We start from the raw sequence: 18813 nt of genomic DNA on the forward strand, positions 1-18813 counted from the left end.
TGTGATCATAATGTCAGAGTTGAAATTCCTCCGTCAGACCAAAAAGCTCAGCTTGGAGGTAAGAAAACAAGCTCAGAGAGAGGACATGGCAGCCTGAAGGCCACAGAGCTGGGGGTGGAAGAACCAGGGCTGGAATTGGTGTCCCATCTCTCAGGCTTGGGGCTCTCCTGTGCCTTCATTATAAGCATCTACGGAGCACCTACAGGTGCAATGCACTGAACTGGGGCAGAGGTGGCAAAGGCTCAGAGACAAGAGCGAGTGTGGCATTTTGAAAACACGAATTCAGCCCAAATCAGGGAGAAAGACAGCAGTGAGAATCAGATGATGAAGGGCCTTCCTTATGTGCTATGTCGAGCTGAGGTGTTCGGGGGTTACCCCAAAGGCAACTGGACCACCAAATGGTTTCAGCTGCCGTGTGCATGGTAAGATGGCTCTTTAGAAAAGTCCCTCTGACTGCACTGGGACAGTTGATGATGGGATGGAAATGGGAGCAGTGCAGACTACTGTGACCCCAGGTGAGAGGCGACAGCAGCCTGGCCCGAAACCAAAGCTGCAGGATGGGGCGCAGAGCAGTGGAGAGGGTGGACATCCCCAAGGGAGCAGGAGCAGCCCAGGTTCAGGGACTGACTGGACTTGGTGTAAGGGAGAGGGCAGTTGTTGTCGTGAAGGCGTGTCCAACTCTTTGTGACCCTATGGACGATGGCCCACCAGGCTCCTCTGTCTATGGGATTTCCCAGGCAAGAAACTGGAGTGGGTTTCCATTTTCTTCTTTGAGAAAAGGCAACATTCCAGCTAACTCCACAATGCCAACTGTCCCAATCTGGCTGGGTGAAGGTGTTTCCCAGGATATGGACTTGCCAGTGAAAAACCAGGAAAGTTCTGCACAACCCAGGGCAAGTGGTCACTAGCTGAATCTCAGGTTTCTGGCTCAGGCAACTCTGTGGATGGTAAGACCTGAAATGTTAGAATGGGCTTGGTGGTGCAGGAAAGCCATACATCCAGTTTCAGGCATGATGTGAAATATTAGAGACGGAGACATCCTGAAGATGGCTGGTAAAAAGCTGAGGGCTCTGAAGAGAGGTGAAGGCAAATGTGAACTTAGAGACATTACCATGTGAAGTATGTATGTTCACCCCATGACTGTGGGGTCTTCCTAGAAGAGGACCATTCTCCCGCTGCCTCTGCCAGAGGCAAACATCAGGGACCACCCAGGAGATGTCCTCAGTGTTGACTCTCCTCCTGAGTTTCACACACTTTCCTGCAGATTTAGAGCTCTGGCAGCCTTTTTGAGGTCTCTGCTGAACCACTTATAGGAAAGAGGTCTGGCACGGTACAGGGTGGATTTCTGGGTACCAGGCTAAGACTGCAAACGGATGCATAAACACATATGCCAGCTGTCAATAAGCTCTGCTGACTGAAATTTTTTTCATTGTTACGTGACTAAGTTTGTTTGCATTCATTTTTACCATGCAGCATTACAAAAATACACAGTGTACATGTCACCTTGGGTGAGTAATGAGCTTTACTAGACAAGAGAGTAAGGAAGTCTGAATTCATTTCTAAAATCGCATATCTATATCCTAAGAGATTCCTGGGCTTTTGAAGATGGGCCCAACTTGTGTATTTTTAAAAATTCATCTGTTTGCATGTGTATCATTCTGTGTTAATATTTTATATAAACAAGCCATACTTTAAAAGGAGATATTTGTTGAAATATTTCCTATAGGTCCATTAAGGGAGAACAGAAATGTAAAAACAAAGTCTGAGGATTTATTTTCCTGTAAGAAATAACAGTCTATGAAAAAGAAGTAGCTGACAAATAAAAATGGTCTGAATGATCATGAGCCTTGTCTGTAATTAATTAAGTCTCTGTAGATATATTAAATCATTAATAAAGCAGAAACGGAACAACGCCGACATGTCTAATCTCCCATTATTCAAATAGAGTGGAATTTTCCCCCAAAGGCTTAAGAGGTAAATAGCTAATTTTTGTTTTTCTGGAAATTCCATTTTAGCATGACCTTGGGCTCATCCTGAAATAAAAATACACATCTAGCCATCCCAAGAACCTAAGCAGCCTTCTGTTAAGGTCTTTTGGTCCCAGTTTGGGTGCCACCAAGATGAGGAGGAAAGCTGTGAAGATCCACTTCTTGTCAATATTTTCAATCCCAGGCAAATGCATCTAATGAAGATACTTCTGGGCTTGCAAAAGGTACTGAAATATTCATGCCTGAGAAGGTGTGGGACCCATTCTGACTTTTCAAGACCAAACGTACAACCCGAGGTCAATAATCAGTCTGCAGATTTAGAACAGTTATGAAGAATTCCAGACGGCAAGTTTCTCCTTTTAATATAGGCATGGGGCTTCAAAAAAAAAAAGGTTCCAAGACAATAGATGAAGATTTGCTTTTTTTCACCTTTCATTTGTATTTTCTGGAACATTTGATGTTGAGTGCAAAAACCAGGCAAAGGAATTCTGGTATGTGCAGTCTTAAGAGAGTCTAATCCAGAAATCCAATTTTAGGTTACTGCTTTTAATTAGGATGAGCAGAGGATGGTACTCTCTTAAAAGTTTGGTGTGGCACTTTTTTCTTTGAAAATCATCCCATTATCCCCACTTTGTCCTAGCCCAAAGGACTTCTTTGGACTGTATATGAGATTCCACCCTAAACCTTTGGTACCTTAAACCTTCAAACCGAACCAATATTGCCCAACTTGCTTTTTTCACTTTAGGCTTTCTGTATATTCACAATCTGATCATCAGAAGAAAAAAATCATATCAAGATATAGTATTCATTGATAAGGAACATACTACAACATTTCTATTGCCCTTAATTTGGGAGAGAGGTGTATATTATAATCTTTTTATTGTTTTTAATCCTTTTGGGGAAGAGGGGCATAAAATTGGTAGGAAATCATTATTAGAAACATTTTTTTTCTTCTGGTTTGTACATTTCATCTACAAATACACCTTCTCTGTATAAGGTTTTATGAAGGTCACCCAGATCTTCAAATGAAGGAACATAGCTAGTCCCTTAAGACAGGTGTTTTGATTCTTCTCAACTCATTATGCAGATAGGCTACAGCTGCAGAAATATTCATGCACTAGCCTTACTAGAAATTACATTCACTCCTACGGCACCATTTTCCAGACTGCAAAGCTGTACTTGATACTTCCTCTGTGCCCATTTTCCATCTTTCTAACTTCCTCTTTCATCCTTAGAGGGCATCTCCTGAGTCAGAAAAGAAACCAATCAGGAACCATCTCACTAGTTGCTGCTTTGTTTAGGAACCAAGAGGCACACCTGGCCAAGAGGGTTCTTGGAATGAGCACACTGACCCTACAGAAGGTAACTTAACAAGAGGGTATTGCTTATAATGGGGGAGACCATTTGAGGCTAGATGTGTGTCTACTACCATTCAGAATAGACCACACCTGCTTTTCTTTTAGGTAAGACCCGCCCCGACCCTCACAGCCGGATACCAGTTTCAGAGATTTCTAGGAAGTTTCCAGACTTCACTGGAATTTAGCAATATAGTAACACAATCCCCTAAAAATGTCACTTGTTTTGATGTGTTAAAAATAAAAGCAGACGCTTCCCCGCAGGTTGGACATCCTTCCTGTGTAATACTGAGGCTGGGATATTTATGCTATCAGCAGCCACCAGGAATTCTTGGCCCTGCAGTGGCAATTCCACTGCTGACAGCAGTGATAAATAATGATACAGTTCAAGTACTGTATCTGGGCCTCATATGACTCGAATTATACCACAGAAGGCTTGAATTTTCCACTTAGGATCACTGACTAACTCTTTATTTAAGTGGGATAAAATAACTTGGATATTGTTGTTGTTATTATCATGTCCTCTGATCATTTATCTTAATAAATCTTTCGGTATCCAATGCAAGGTCATTTCAGGTGTATTTTCTAAACTGTAAACACAACTGCAAACAATATTTCATGGAAAATTCAGGTTCTACCATCAAAGCAAACCTTACCCGTGCCAGGCAGTCGCTGGATTGGAAGTCCGTCTTCCCAGATTTTGAGAAGCGGCGTTTGTCATTGCTCGTGGGCAGAGGGGCATCTGTCTTTGGAATTCTAGGCTCTGTCCCTCTGTCCAATTCCGACCTATCTAGATGGGATCCAGCCACCTCCTTGAGCAAATCCGGGCCATTTTCTAGCTCAAAAGCATGACCGTTTCCCAGTTCAGGGTCTAGGCCATTGTCCAGCTCAGACACGGGGTCGTGGTCCAACTCACAGCCAGTGCTGCTCTTGGATTCTTCAGTGGCTTTGTGGGTAGAAGGCCTGGCAATGACCCCAAACTTTCTTGCTCTCTTCCCCTTCTTCACTGTTTGGTCCCCCAGCTCCAAGGTAGGTGTCTCTCCTGGTTCGGAGCTGTTGCTACTGTTGCCGTTATAAGGAGAATGGACTTGGTGCTTGAAGCGGCGTAGCATGATCAGGTAGATGAAGCCGCCATTCCAGCACTGCTCAGCCAGGTAACTGCAAGGGAAAGAGAGGGGCCAGTTAAAACCCTCCAAACATCCTCTGCAAACAATGCAGTGGATCGACGCATCTGTGGCCCACACGGAACCCACGTGACTAAAAGCCTGGCAGGGTGATCGAGGCACGAAGCTTCTTAAACAGGCTCCACACTCCATTCAATCTATTGAATGCTAGAAATAACCCCCAAAGAAAACAAAAAAACCATCATGAACTGAATATGATTCATGAAAGTCCCCTACGAAGATACCCAGAGAAGGATTATTCTATTAACAGGGCCAATCCTAATATACTGTTTTGTTTTTTTTTTAATTATTCTTCATTTTGCTCAACAACTTGTTGAATCAGAATGATGTCAGCCTCCCATTCATATTGTTCTGATGGGACAACACTGCTAGTGTCAAGGGGAAATGTAAAAATCAGACTGGGGGGGAATGTATAGTTCTGCCCTCGGGATCAAAAAATCAACTGCATGATACAAACTATTATATACAGAACATAAAAGCAACAAGGTCCTACTGTATAGCATAGGGAATGATAGTGAATATCTGATGATAAACCATAATGGAAAAGAGTATGAAAAAGAATCCAATAAAATAAAAAAAGCCACAGATTGGAGAGTCAAACTGAGGCAAAAAACAAAACAAAACAAAACAACCAGCACAAGAGGAACTCTGCCTCACATGAGTTAAGATGAAAAAAAAGATCCTGAGTTGGGCAGGGTGGAGGGGCTGCATTAAGATGCAGCCAATAGAGAAGCACCAGCTAATGTGTGTGGCATGAAATGAGGACCAGGTTCATTTCTTGGTATTGGTTCCAGTTTGGCTATTCATAGAACACGTGAAGTCTGACTTCCAGTCTGGGCATCACATGAAGAGGAATACTAACAAAGTGGAAAACACACAGACACAGGGCAACCAGGATGAATATGGCTGCTGGAAACCATGGCAACCAGGAACGGTGGGTGGAAGGAGGGGTGTTAAGCTTGAGGAAGACAAGGGCCAGGCTCAATGGTTTTCACATGTACCTGAGGACCATCAAACATTTAGAAGCAGGAAATCATATGAGCTAACGCATGTGAAGCCTGAAATACAATGACTCCTTCAGATCTTAGAGAATAACAGTAAAATATCAAGCGAGAGGAGTACTTAGCAGCATCCAGGACCAGATCATTAAAGTTTCACTAAAGAAAACACTTGCTCAAAGTCAGCAAGCCAGGCTGGGCTGGATCCCCCACTCACGCCACTAAAGATAAGGCAGCACAAACCCTAGATGAACCCAGGGAAATGCCTTCAACCATTGGAATCTTGCCACATTCTACACATCACTGGCTCCCAAGCAAAGAATGTCAACAACTAAATCCTTAACAAGTCAGACCCGCTTCTCTTCTTCATGCCCCACAAAGAGAATGCCTGGGGCTATGGTGCCTACATTTTCAATTAGTAGAAAACAGAGAAATTTTCCAGTATACCAAACCAGCCTCTCTCCCTCCATGTCTAAATACCAGACCTGAAAGCTGTGGCAGTCCGTGTGTGAGAAAAGGATTAGGTCATAAGGAGAGATGACCAGCCATGTTTGAAATGTAATAAGTTCTGAGCCAAAGGCATATATTTCCTGTACATAAAGGTCAGGGTATTGCAACGACAGTGACTGTCTAACCAAAGAAGAGAACAATTCTGAATTTTTGCCTTTAAGTAAAATGAATAAGAGAGACGAGTCCTCAAATATCAGCCAAAGCTAGTAAAAAACTTTCTTTGATCCTGGGCTGTAAACCATGGCAATGAACTTACACATAAAAATCAGGTAGATTTAAGATCCTGTACAGACCCCAAGCTGTTCCATGAAACACAGTGAGATGAAAGGTATCTCTAGGCATTTCTAGATGAAACACATTTCTAGACCTTTCTAGGGTCTAGAAAATGAACGCTGGTTCCAGCACCATTTTTCTACAATGTTTAGATTTCATTTTTTGAATTGTGTACTTTTTTTCATACTGGATAAAATCTTTGAAAGGTATAAAATCATAAGAGTAATTAGCAGGCTATAAGGATTTCCAACAAAGGTCCGTCTAGTCAAGGCTATGGTTTTTCCTGTGGTCATGTATGGATGTGAGAGTTGGACTGTGAAGAAGGCTGAGCGCCAAAGAATTGATGCTTTTGAACTGTGGTGTTGGAGAAGACTCTTGAGAGTCCCTTGGACTGCAAGGAGATCCAACCAGTCCATTCTAAAGGAGATCAGCCCTGGGATTTCTTTGGAAGGACTGATGCTAAAGCTGAAACTCCAGTACTTTGGCTGCCTCATGCGAAGAGTTGACTCATTGGAAAAGACTCTGATGCTGGGAGGGATTGGGGACAGGAGGAGAAGGGGACGACAGAGGATGAGATGGCTGGATGGCATCACTGACTCGATGGACGTGAGTCTGGGTGAACTCCGGGAGTTGGTGATGGACAGGGAGGCCTGGCATGCTGTGATTCATGGGGTCGCAAAGAGTCAGACACGACTGAGCGACTGAACTAATAGGTACAGGTTTTTTGTAGGGAGGTGATGAAAATGTTCTAGAATTAGACTGGTGATAACTGCACAACAGTTATGGTGAATATAACCACTAAATTGTACATTTTAAAATGGTGAATTTTATGTCGTGTGAATTACCTCTCAATTTTTAAAAAACTAATAGCAAATATAATAATATCGGCCAAGTTTTGAATTTTTTCTTTGAGTGGATGCTCCTTAAGAACTCTCAGAAGAAATCAAGGCTCAAAAACATTAACTAACTTGCCCAAGTTCACACAACTGCCAACTGGTAGACCCAGGTCTGTCTGCTTCCCAACCATGCACATCCTCTGTGCAGTTCTGCTTCTTAAATCAGTACCATCCCTGGGCTTCAGCTTCCTCATCTGCAAAATGAAGGTGTTAAAACGGATCATCTATCTCTAAGTTGCTTTCACGTTCTACCTGTGACTGCTGGTTTCCTGGCAAGAGTTCCAGGAGTAGGACAGCAAGCTAGCCCAGTGTCAAGTATAAAAGAAAAACCTAGAAAAACAGAAAACAGTCCCTTTATGTGCAAGTCATCGTAGGCCTCCAGGACATTTACCATCAATGTGAAAAAGATTTCACTGGGAGAGGCAATTTCTATCAAATTGCTTTTGAGACTCTACTTTTTGTATTACAACTCTGAACAACTTGATGGATTATCCACAGAGACCTTCTACTCAGTACCAAGAAGGCTGGTCCACTGATTCAGAGTATAAGATTTTGAATATCTTTCCCATCTCTGCTCTCATGGGCACTCCAAGAACCTTAGACTTTTCCAAGGCTGATACTATTTTATTCCTTGTGCAGGATCCACATTCAGCAGAATTACAAAGCAAAAGGAGTTTATCCTTAGTTTGGCACCATCTCCCAGTCCTTTCCTGGCTTCCTAACAATAAATAAGACCCTGACACCTTCAGGGAACTATATGACAGGTTACTTTATTCCTTCCTGGACACTGCATTTTCTAAGGTCATCCTGAAGGCAAACTGTAATGCATGAATTACGGACATTGTAGCAAGTTAGTGAAAAAGAGACTCTTAGGCAGTGGGCAATTTTCTTACAATTCTCTGAATCACCTTAAAGGTAATGCCACCGCATCCCCTCTCCATCAAGTATTCAAATGACTTGCCTAACTTTTCCCACACCTGCCTGGCTAATTCATACTTCCAAATCCCCTTTCTGTTCAGTAGAATTTTTACCCACCATTAGAATCTGTAAACTTCAAAGTTAACATTAGAGAAACCAGACACAAAATACAATCACGTGACTTAGAAAATAGAAGGTCTCCTCGTCATTAACAACAGGTAAAATTAGTCTTCTACCCTATGGTAGCTTCTCTATACCATATGATTATTTTTTGACTTATTCAAAAAATCTGAAACTGTCCTCTGGTATGTAAAATTATTCATTCAATTCACTTAAAATTTATTTTATTTTGACCATCCCAGGCTGGCCTTAAGACAAAGAGAAAAGGCCAGAAATGAGGGACTGAGTTCTAGCCTAGAACTTGTTTGACTAGATCCCTTCCTCTCCCTTTCCCTCAAAAAGTGCTTTATCCAAATGAAACTTTGAGTACCTCCTCTCTTTCTTAATGCTGTCATAATTCTAAAGTCTGGGCTCTGCAGGAGTGGGAGCCTGAGAAGTGGTTGGCAGGTGAGACTAGATGCTTGGAGGAGCTAAAGGGATAAAGCTTCCTGGAGTTTGAAGATCAAGATGGATATGGGCAGGAGATAAGAGGGGCAAAGACAGGTGAGATGCTGGAAGGCCAAGACACCCATCACTAACTCATGCCCTGATTCTATCAAAAGAAGGCCAGAGGAAGCTATACAGTTTTGATATTTGAGACTGTTTTGCCAAAGCTCTTGGAAGCTACGATCTCCAGGTGCCCCTGGAAATCATCTTGGGCCTCTAGCCACTGATCACTCATGTCTGGTACACAGTGTTAAGACTACAGAAGTCTGCCGCCAGGCTGAACTTGTGCACATGTGCGTGTAACTCAGAGGAACTTGGATATTCATCGCAGGGCCCTGGCCTGTACTACAATGGTCTGTATAACTCAAAGAACACATAAAAGGATTCTGGAACTTTTCACCAAACCACATATTCTTGCTTCATCTAAGTATGTCAGGTCTCCAGTACAGAAAGCAGGAGACTAAACACTGACTACAAGGAGATGTTTATAGACAAGTTATTCTATCAGCGTCTGAGATTTCCACAGTGAAAATAGCTGCAAAGATCCACCCTGTCTAACACACAGCACCAACCTCTCACCTCTCGCCTAAGGAGTAACAGGAGGCTGGAAAGCTGGTTGTGGTCCTTTGAAAACCTGCTAAGCCTAATTATTCCAGAGGGCTGTCTGAGGCTATAAATCTGTAGGTACCCAGAGAACAATGGGCTGAGAAGAAGTGTTAAATACAGAGAGATTGATTTCCCAGTGAAGTCTTGGCTAGGAAGCAGAGGGAGGCAAGTTTGGACAGCTCTCCAAGAGGGGAAGGGAAGAGGAGAAACATCACTTCCTGGAGTCAGTTAGGAACCAGGGTCCCCATCGGCATTCTTTCTCGGGTATAGCCCTCCAGCTACCTTGAATTTGGGGCACACTTTTCCCAGATTCCACAGCCCTTCCTAAAAAGAGCTGAACTTTCTTTGGGGGACCCTGAAGGCAGAATTTGGGGTCTGAATATCATGCTGAGAAGAGGTACTGATCCCTTTGATGCACTCCCAAGGCCCTTTCTGGAGAGAACTCAATGTGCTTCCTTGCTAGTTCATGGAGGGGAAAGGGAGCTCTGAGCAGATGGAGGAAGATGGGATTGGGCACCAAAGCAGAGCTGAAAATAGAACAGGGTCTGGGCTTAGCGTAAAAGTAACCAGAACACTGTATTCCAACTGCTGGGTGGCGGAGCTAACTGGGGAAGCCAAGTTTTACTCATTCTCACCTTCTCTCTTCAGCACAAATGCCTGGCTTCAGTGACTCTCCCCTTCTCTCTCTTATCTGAAGAATATGCATAAATGAACACGTTTTCTTTATGATAAAATGTGTTTATTATTATTAATTTAAATGATTAATTACATTTTTTATTTATTTATGCCTCTCTGCACAGCATGTGGGATCCTGGTTCCCTGACCAGGGATCGAACCTGTGCCCCCCTGATTTGGAATTGCAGTGTCTTGACCACTGGACCACCAGAGAAGTCCTTGTTTGTAAGTTTTTTTTAATCATAAAATTTGGATTGGCAAACACAGGTTGAAAGTGAAGAATCAGAATAGATACTTGACAAAAATTTTTTTTTCTGACCTATGATACAATATTATTCATTCAAACCCAAACCAAATTATCAGCTGCCAAACCTGTAACCACCACAGGAGTGAAATTTAAGCCATAGCATCTACATATGAGGACAGAGGTCCACGGTGCTCTAGGGGAATTGGGATGTGGGGAAGAGGGGCAAGTGTGCTGATCCTCTGGCTACTGCTCTTTCTATGAATGATAAACTGTCTTTCATTCCTGATCCAGGGCTCTCCTATCTTCTGCCAGCAGCACCCAGGAAACAGTGGCAGGCTAACTGCTTAGCTTACTAGTCAGATAAAATCATAATTCTTGACATGTAGCAGAAGAATATGCCGACTCAGTTCATAATTGATCTTGTTCCCCAATCTTATCCAAGGAGCTCAGTGATATGAGCCTTCACACCAGTGACTAAGAAATAAAAATCAATACGCATCTTACATCAAAACAATATTGAAAATAAATCTTTCAGGTAGAATCAAAGAGGTGGTATTATACTAAGAGGAGTCATAAAGAAAGTGGGTGTTTGAGCCTCTGAGTTCACAAATACTGATTAAAGTCAGTGTATCAGGGATTTCCTCCTCGGTCTAGTGGTTAAGACTTTGCTTTCCAGTGAGGAGGGGTAGGAGTTTGATCCCTGGTTAGGGAACTAAGATTCCATATAACTTGCAACCAAAATGCCAAAACATAAAACAAAAGCTGTATTGTAACAAATTCAATACGGACTTTAAAAATGGTCCACATTAAAAAAAAAAAAAAACAACCTTGAATACTCAATAAAAAGCAGCTAAGTCATACGATTCCTGAAAAAAATTTTTTTTCAATTCCCACACAAGAAGGTATCATTGATTTTTCGTATTTATCTTGAAAATTCACATCTCAAACTAACAAGATTGATTTAAATTCACCACTCTCACAGCAGAGTATCTCTACACCAGGACACACTCCATACTTTCTAGTCCAATACAGCTCTCACAGGAAAGACCTAGAAGCATGGTCTCTGCATTCATGTTGTAGTAAGTTTACATGAAGTTTCAGCTTTCCTCCAAGGTTTTCTTGTACCTCACTTCTGCATGAATCAATAAAAGCAATTTTGAAAGCACTCATACACCTTTGGGAACCAGAAATTCAGAAGATAAGTAGAAAACACGTGATCAACAATAAGAACTGACCTTATAAAACATACTGCAGAGAAACTGCCCCACAAAACAGACCCTCCAGGCTTCTATTTGCAAATGACTGCATTTCTTTATTCAATTACTATGAGTGAATCAGAGTTTCTTATGACTATATGAGATCAACGTGCAGTCTATACAAAATCAAATTAGAACTCCAGCCACACAGCTTTGCTAACTCATCCTGATGATGTTGGTCACATTTTCCCTGGGGGTGGGGGCCGGGGAGGGCATGCAGGTGAAGTCAGACTTTGCTGTACATGAATGAGTCAATTTCACCTCATGAGGGAACTGATGAGCTCAGACAGCACACATGGGAACTCCTTTCACTTTTTTTTCCCTCATGACATACACTACTTTTTCTGCATACTGAATTACTACTTGCACATTACAAATCTATCATTCATTCACTCACTTAACCAACGGTTATTGAACGCCTACTGTATGCCAGGCACTGGTTTAGGCATTTGGTGAGGGTATAGCAGTGAAAAAACTGATGTCCCTCTTTGTGGAGCTCACAGTTTAGCAGAGGCAGAGACAAACAACAGACCTATTTAAATAATCATCCAAATAAATATTGAGTAGTATGTTAGAAGGTGAGACACGCTATGGAAAATAGAACATATTGAACAGGATAAAGAGGACTGAGCACGCCAGGAGCTGAAAGAGGTGGATTGAAATTTTAAGTGCATTGAGCAAACACTTGAAGAAGATGAAAGAGTTGGCCGTGCAGCTGCCTGGGAGAAGAACGTTCCAGACAGAGGGAAGAGCCAGTGTAAAAGGGCTAAACTGGAAATGCGCCTGGTGCATGTAAGAACAGCGAGGAGTGGGCAAGGAGGAGAGTAACGGGGGACTAGCTAAGGGAGATACCAGGACCAGTTTCTGCAAGACTGTTGTAAAGACTTTTGTACAGAATGGGGAGTGGGGGCTTCCCAAGGGGCTCCGTGGTAAAGAATCCGCCTGCCAATGCAGGAGACACGGGTTCGATCCCTTATCTGGGAAGATCTGGAGCAACTAAGCCTGTGTGCCACAACTACTGAGCCTGTGCTACAGAGCCCAGGAACCACAATGACTGAAGCTAAGGGCCCTAGAGCCCGCACTCTACAAGAGAAGCCACAGCAATAGCAAGTCTGTGCACTGCAACTGGAGAAAAGCACCGCACAGCAACAAAGACCCAGCATAGCCAAAAACCAAACAAATAAATTAAAAAAGAAAGAGCAAGTTCTTAAAAAAAAATGAGAAGCAGTTCAGCTCTGAGGAGAGGAATCATGTGATATATACTATGTTTTAAAACGAAGGCTTTGTTCCTGTGTTGAGAGTGGACTACTGGTAGACCAAAGGTAGGAGTGAGACCAGATATTAACTGTGGCAGAGAAGCTGGCTCAGTGCAGAATAACAGTAGGGGTGGTTTCAAGTGGTCAAAATAAAGATCAGTTTTGAAGGTAGAGTCAGCAGTCTGCTTTTGGATCTGATACAGGGGGTGAGAGGAAGACAGAAGTCAAGGATGGTGTCTAGGTGTTTGGCTTGAGCAACCAGAGGCATGGAGCTGTCACCACCTGAGGCTGGTAGAGTAGCTTTCTGTGGGTTGGGGCCATCTGACCTATTTTGGTGCCCAGGTCTATTCTGGAGTTACATTCTGAACATGTTGTTTGAGAGGCTCATGTGGCTGCTGGGTGGGTGGCTGGACATCTGAATCTGGATGCTGGAGCAGAGGACTGAACTGGAAACAAAAAATTGGGAGGCATCAGAGTACCAATGATATTTAAAGTCTCCCGAAGATAAACTCCTTTAGGTGGACTTTCTGAGGCCAGAGTTCTTGCTGAATCAAAAGCACATTGAAATGTTTTGTATGTGCTTCCAATCTTGCCTCTGGCAAGGGGTATAACAAATGAATCCCTAATTTAAGACACTAGAAGCTCTCAGAGAACCATTTGTCACTCTCGTATTCTCTACCAGTCTGCCAGTCAAGAGCTACCTCATGTCCTAATTTGCAAATCAGTAATGGCAAGGGAATTCATTAGAAGGACTGATGCTGAAGCTCCAGTACTTTGGCCACCTGATGCAAAGAGCTGACTCTTATTGGAAATAAGACCCTGATGCTGGGCAAGATGGAAGGCAAAAGGAGAAGAGGGCAGCAGAGGATGAGATGGTTAGACAGCATCACTGACTCAATGGACATGAGTTTGAGCAAACTCCGGGAGACAGTGAAGGACAGGGAAGCCTGGTGTGCTGCAGTCCATGGGGGTGCAAAGAGTCGGACACAACTGAGCAACTGAACAATAACAAAAATGACTAGTGAGGTCAAAATCCTTAGTAGTCCTCTGATTTCTTTGAAAATTGCCTATTTATGCCTTTGTAAAGATCTTCATTTTTGTATCCTCACACTCTAGCACAACCACAGGCATACATTAAGCACCACACACACACACACACAAATGACCCGTCAGTGAAAAGACCCCTTCTTTAAAAAAAAAAAAAAGACTTCTTTTGGATAAATAACTTAATTGAGGCATATTTTCTCTCTCCTACAAATTCATCCATCTCAAATGTACAATTCAATGATCTTTAGGATATTTATCAAGCTGTGCAACCACCACCATCAATCAGTTTCAGAACATTTTCATCACCCTAGTAAGATTCCTTATGCCCTTTCACAGTTAATGCCATTCCCAGCCCAGCCACCACTTTTTCTGTCTGTAGATCTGCCCCTTCTGCATGTTTCATATAAATGCAATCATATAACACATGGTCTCTTGTGTCTTGCTTCTTAATAGCAATTCCTTTTCAATCGATCCTCAGTCATCAGAATGTATCCCCTTCTGCATCTTCTGCATTTACACCCTACAAAGTCTTGACTCATACAAACATGCTCTTTTGAAAACATCTTTCTCACTTTCCTTCAGATCATGCCCAATTATCCAATTATGTCAGCATCCCACCCATCCTTTCCCTTCATTTTATTCTGGGGAATAACCACCTTTCCTTCCAGTTTAGGCTATAAAGCGCCTGGTAGCCTCTCCTACCTTCAGAGTTCCTCCCACGACTGCACTGAAATGAAGGGAGCATTCTTTCCCATTTGGTCTCCTAGAGTTTCCTTACTTTTCCACATCATAAACTATGTTTTGAAAGGAAATAATTTCTCATTAACACTAACTAGGCATAGAGTCCAAACACCATGCTAATGTAATACATATCATATGCTAATACAGTCATGTTACTCTGCATTTCATTTTTTCACTTTTATTTCAAAACTGCATTGCATTTTTAATTTTCTCCATGTTATTGTTTTTCCAGGACAGATTACCAGGGACTAATGAACCCAAAGTCTCTTTGGTACTTCTTTTGCCTGGATTGATGTTAAGGAAGCTTCCAGGTCTTTCTTCTGCCCTGCTCCCTGGCCAGTCAGAGACACTTATTTTACATCAAAGAGCTCTCTGCTATGACTTGCACCTGAGAGCTGAAGCTAGATCAGCTCTGAGAAACAGAAAAGCCAAAGTGGCTCACTCCCTGTGACTCAGGTCTTACCAGAGATCCAACTCCCCAGCCCTGCCTTTGGCAATTCCTGCGCTTCCTCACATAACGGAGTTGCCCTTGGCCTTTGCATTCAAAGAGGCTGCTATTAATGCTCAAGAGTTAGGGAAGCCAGACTCACATCCCAAAGATGATGCTCATTTATCTTCTAGACTCAGAACCACCAAGTCCTGAAAAAATGCGCCAACAATGACCCAGGGATTGAGTTCTGTACTGATGCTGCCACATCTCCGCTGTCCCTCCACAGTGAAAAGGTGCTGGAGGCTAAGAGAATTAGTGACACACATTCTCCCTTTCTGTCCCTCTTTCCGCGAACCAACCACAACCGAGTTCAAAAGCAGCCAGGAATCCTCAAGCCCTCACAGTGCACCATTCAAAAGACACCACCCTCTTCGCTTCCCCAGAGGTGGCGGTAAAAAAAAAGGGAGACTCTTGTGGGTCCTTGCATTTCCTGAAGGCACTCGCCACTGCTCACACACCAATTCAAACGCTGATGAAATGTCTGTGCCCTCCACGTCCCTCCCCTTTCAGGCAGATCCAGCTGCATCTTGAAACAATTTCCCCAGTTTGTCTCAATCCTTCCAGGGTCCGTTCCATTGGCTTGGCCAGAGCCTGCCCCCACCTCATGCCAAGCCTGGTTTCACTTACGTCAAAACAACTTCCATCAAAATCGTGGGCTTCTTTTTCAAATTTCTTTCACTGTTTTGAAGTCAGCAGAGAAAAGATAATTAAATTGCAAAATAACTACCTCGATTAATGTGCTCTGGCTAATGCCAGGCGCTGTTCTTTTCTCGAATCTCTCCTGTATAGTCTGCTGAGGGTTTTTTAAAATCGGATTTTGGGTTTTCTTTCTTCTCTAAGGATCTCTGGCAGGCATGGTAGGGCTGAACAGGTTTCATAATTTACAAAGGTTCACATAGACTGACTTTCTAAGTTTGGCAACATTCTTTTCCAAGCAAAGGGTGCTCCTTAAAAGCTGGATTTCTTGGATATCTTCCCTGTAATTCATCCATCTGCATGATCCTCTAGGCCTCTTCTTAGTTTGGAGGATTTCAATTACAAGAAAGCCAAATCAATAAAGTTCTATCCTAGAAAAAGAGATAAGCCAAGTCCTTAGAGATGTGGACAGCACAATTTTAACATCTGGGCTTCCAATCAGTATAACTCTTCGTGTGTCTGCTGACCAGTTCTGACTGTGACATCATTGACATTTGTAGCCTCTGGCTAATTATGCTCAAAGAAAATGCGTAGGCATTTTGTATTATCTACTGGGATTTTTAAAATAACTGCAAACTAAGCATTAAAGAAACCATATATTATTGGATACACAAGCATAAACATTGATATGAAAATACAAAGCTTGCTTTTAATGGTATGTTTATATTAGAAGTGCCAGAAACTAATACAAATTATAATAGACAAGGGGGATGGGTACCAGGATTGATTAAGTGTAACTATATGCTGTGTATTGAGTTAATTACACATACACCTCACCTTGATCCATCTTTTAGAGATGAGAAAATAGGCTCAGAGAGATTAACTTGCCCAAGGTCACCAAACTGATACAGGTGGAACTAGGACTTAAATTTCAATTTGACTGCAAACAAATCCAGGCCATGACCTTGGGACTTACCATGTGCCCCATCCTAACGTTGTTCATTATGACCAGGTTTGTTGTTGCTGTTGTTCAGTCGCTCAGTCATGTTCGACCCTTCATGACCACATGAACTGCAGCATTCCAGGCTTCCATGTCCTTCACTATCTCCCAGAGTTTGCTCAAACTCATGTCCATCGAGTCGATGATGCTATCCAACCATCTCATCCTCTGTCACACCCTTCTCTTCCTGCCCTCAGTCTTTCCCAGCATCAGGGTCTTTTCCATGAGTCGGCTCTTCCCTTCATGTGACCAAAGTGTTGGAGTTTCAGCTTCAGCATCAGTCCTTCCAATGAATATTCAGGACTGATTTCCTTTAGGATGGACTGGTTGGATCTCCTTGCAGTCCAGGGGATTCTCAAGAGTCTTCTACAATACCACAGTTCAAAAGCATCAATTCTTCGGTGCTCAACCTTCTTTATGGTCCAACTCTCACATTCATACATGATTACTGGAAAAACCACAGCTTTGACTAGATGGACCTTTGTTGGCAAAGTAATGTTTCTGCTTTTTAATAGGGTTTCCAGGTTGGTCATAACTTTTCTTTCAAGGAGCAAGCATCTTTTAATTTCATGGCTGCAATCACTGTCCACAGTGATTCTGGAGCCCAGGAAATAGTCTGTGACTATTTCCATTTTTTTCTCCATCTATTTGCCATGAAGTAATGGGACCAGATGCCATGATCTTTGTTTTTTGAATGTTAGGCTTTAAGCCAGATTTTCCACTGTCCTCTTTTACAATCACAACCAGGTTTAGAAAAAGAAAAAAGGGCAGCAACCTCTATCTGCCAAAGAGGCTTCTCCCCATGTGAATATCATAAGGGATTCCACTTCAGTGGGTTGTTCACACCCAAAATAAATCCCACACCCAGAAGGAAAGGGCCTTGGGGAAAACAAGGGGTATTTTCAGACAGGTCCAAAAGGCAGGTGAGTGCTTGGGAGGAGTGAGGTGCTTTCTCCAGGCGAGTGGAAGAGGCCAACTGCCCTCACCTATCTCTCCACCATGATCTTGAGACAGTCCCCGCAAGTTCTGGAGAAGCAGGGCCAACATTTCCTCAGCTTGCCCAGAATCAGAGGCCTGGGTGTTCAGCATAGCCAAGGTCCAAAATAATGGCCAGCACAGGCTATGCCTCCAAGGTTGACCCCTGGCTCGGGGCGTCCTGGACCACAGCCACCTCGCCTGGCTCTCTGCACCCCCTACGGCGCCTCCACTCCAGACCAGGGCCTCTCAAGCAGACTGTACCCTGGACACCTCTCTTTTAACGATGAGCCGCCCCTCCGATGGCAGGCAGTCTGCACCCATCTTCTGGCTGTAAACAAAAGGGGTTTTAATACCACATGCATTGTTCCTGTGGATTTTTGTGGAAGATAATGTGCTGTAAGGTGAGGCTGGGAGGCAAGGGGAGGAGCAGGCAAATCTCTGAGCTGAAGGGCTGCTCAGATGTCTCTTCAAGGAAGGACTTGCTGTCCAGCGGGTTAGGAGTGTCTTATTAGCTCATGACCTCCAGCTGTAAGCTTCATCAAGCTCGTGCTCAACTCTCACGTCAAGGTCATGCTCTTCTGGGGGTGGTTCGTGGTCAACAGCAAGCCAGATGGGGAGACACGGGCTGGCTGTTTTCACCTTGTGTGCCTCCTCCGATGAGCACGCTTGACTCCAGAGCTCCCTGTGGGGCTGCCCGCCTCGGTCAGGACAGCAGCACGGTTGGTTCATGCCAGCTCCCCCTGCCCACACCTGCTCCCTCCCTATTCCTTCCACAGATGTTTCCCCAACAGACATCTTACACTCTGAGCTCTAACTCAGCATCTGCTTCCTGGAGAACGCATGTGAGGGAGGGTGATATGATGAGAAGAACAATATGATATGATGAGAAGAACAAAATATTTCCCCAAAAGGAGATGATGGGAAATGAGACTAGCCAAAAAAGGGCTGTCATGAACGGGGAGAACTCGGCTCATCTGAGCAGAAGAGCAGCCAGCAGAGCATTCTTGAGAAGTCAAGTTGTATGAATGGCATTCACAAAGATTCCCTTTAAATCTGCTGGCTGGTAAAAGGAAAAGCCAACAGCAAAGAGCTCGTTTGGGGTGAGGCTCTCTTTACTCATCTCTTAAACAGCGTCACCAGAATTCACCCCAGT

At 43.3% G+C, this 18813-nt stretch overlaps 1 protein-coding gene across 8 annotated transcripts in view; it reads right to left on the bottom strand.

The window, feature by feature from the left end:
* The window catches only part of PDZD2 (PDZ domain containing 2), a 404359-nt gene that overhangs the window by 97567 nt on the left and 287979 nt on the right, over positions 1 to 18813 (bottom strand). For all 8 annotated transcript variants that reach the window (XM_024981518.2, XM_024981521.2, XM_024981525.2 and 5 more), the window contains one exon: positions 4000 to 4501. In XM_024981518.2, coding sequence (XP_024837286.1) covers positions 4000 to 4501 — 502 coding nt within the window. The remainder of the gene's footprint in view (positions 1 to 3999; positions 4502 to 18813) is intronic.

The sequence above is a fragment of the Bos taurus genome, chromosome 20 (assembly GCF_002263795.3).
Source record: "Bos taurus isolate L1 Dominette 01449 registration number 42190680 breed Hereford chromosome 20, ARS-UCD2.0, whole genome shotgun sequence".
Taxonomy (NCBI): Eukaryota; Metazoa; Chordata; class Mammalia; order Artiodactyla; family Bovidae; genus Bos; species Bos taurus.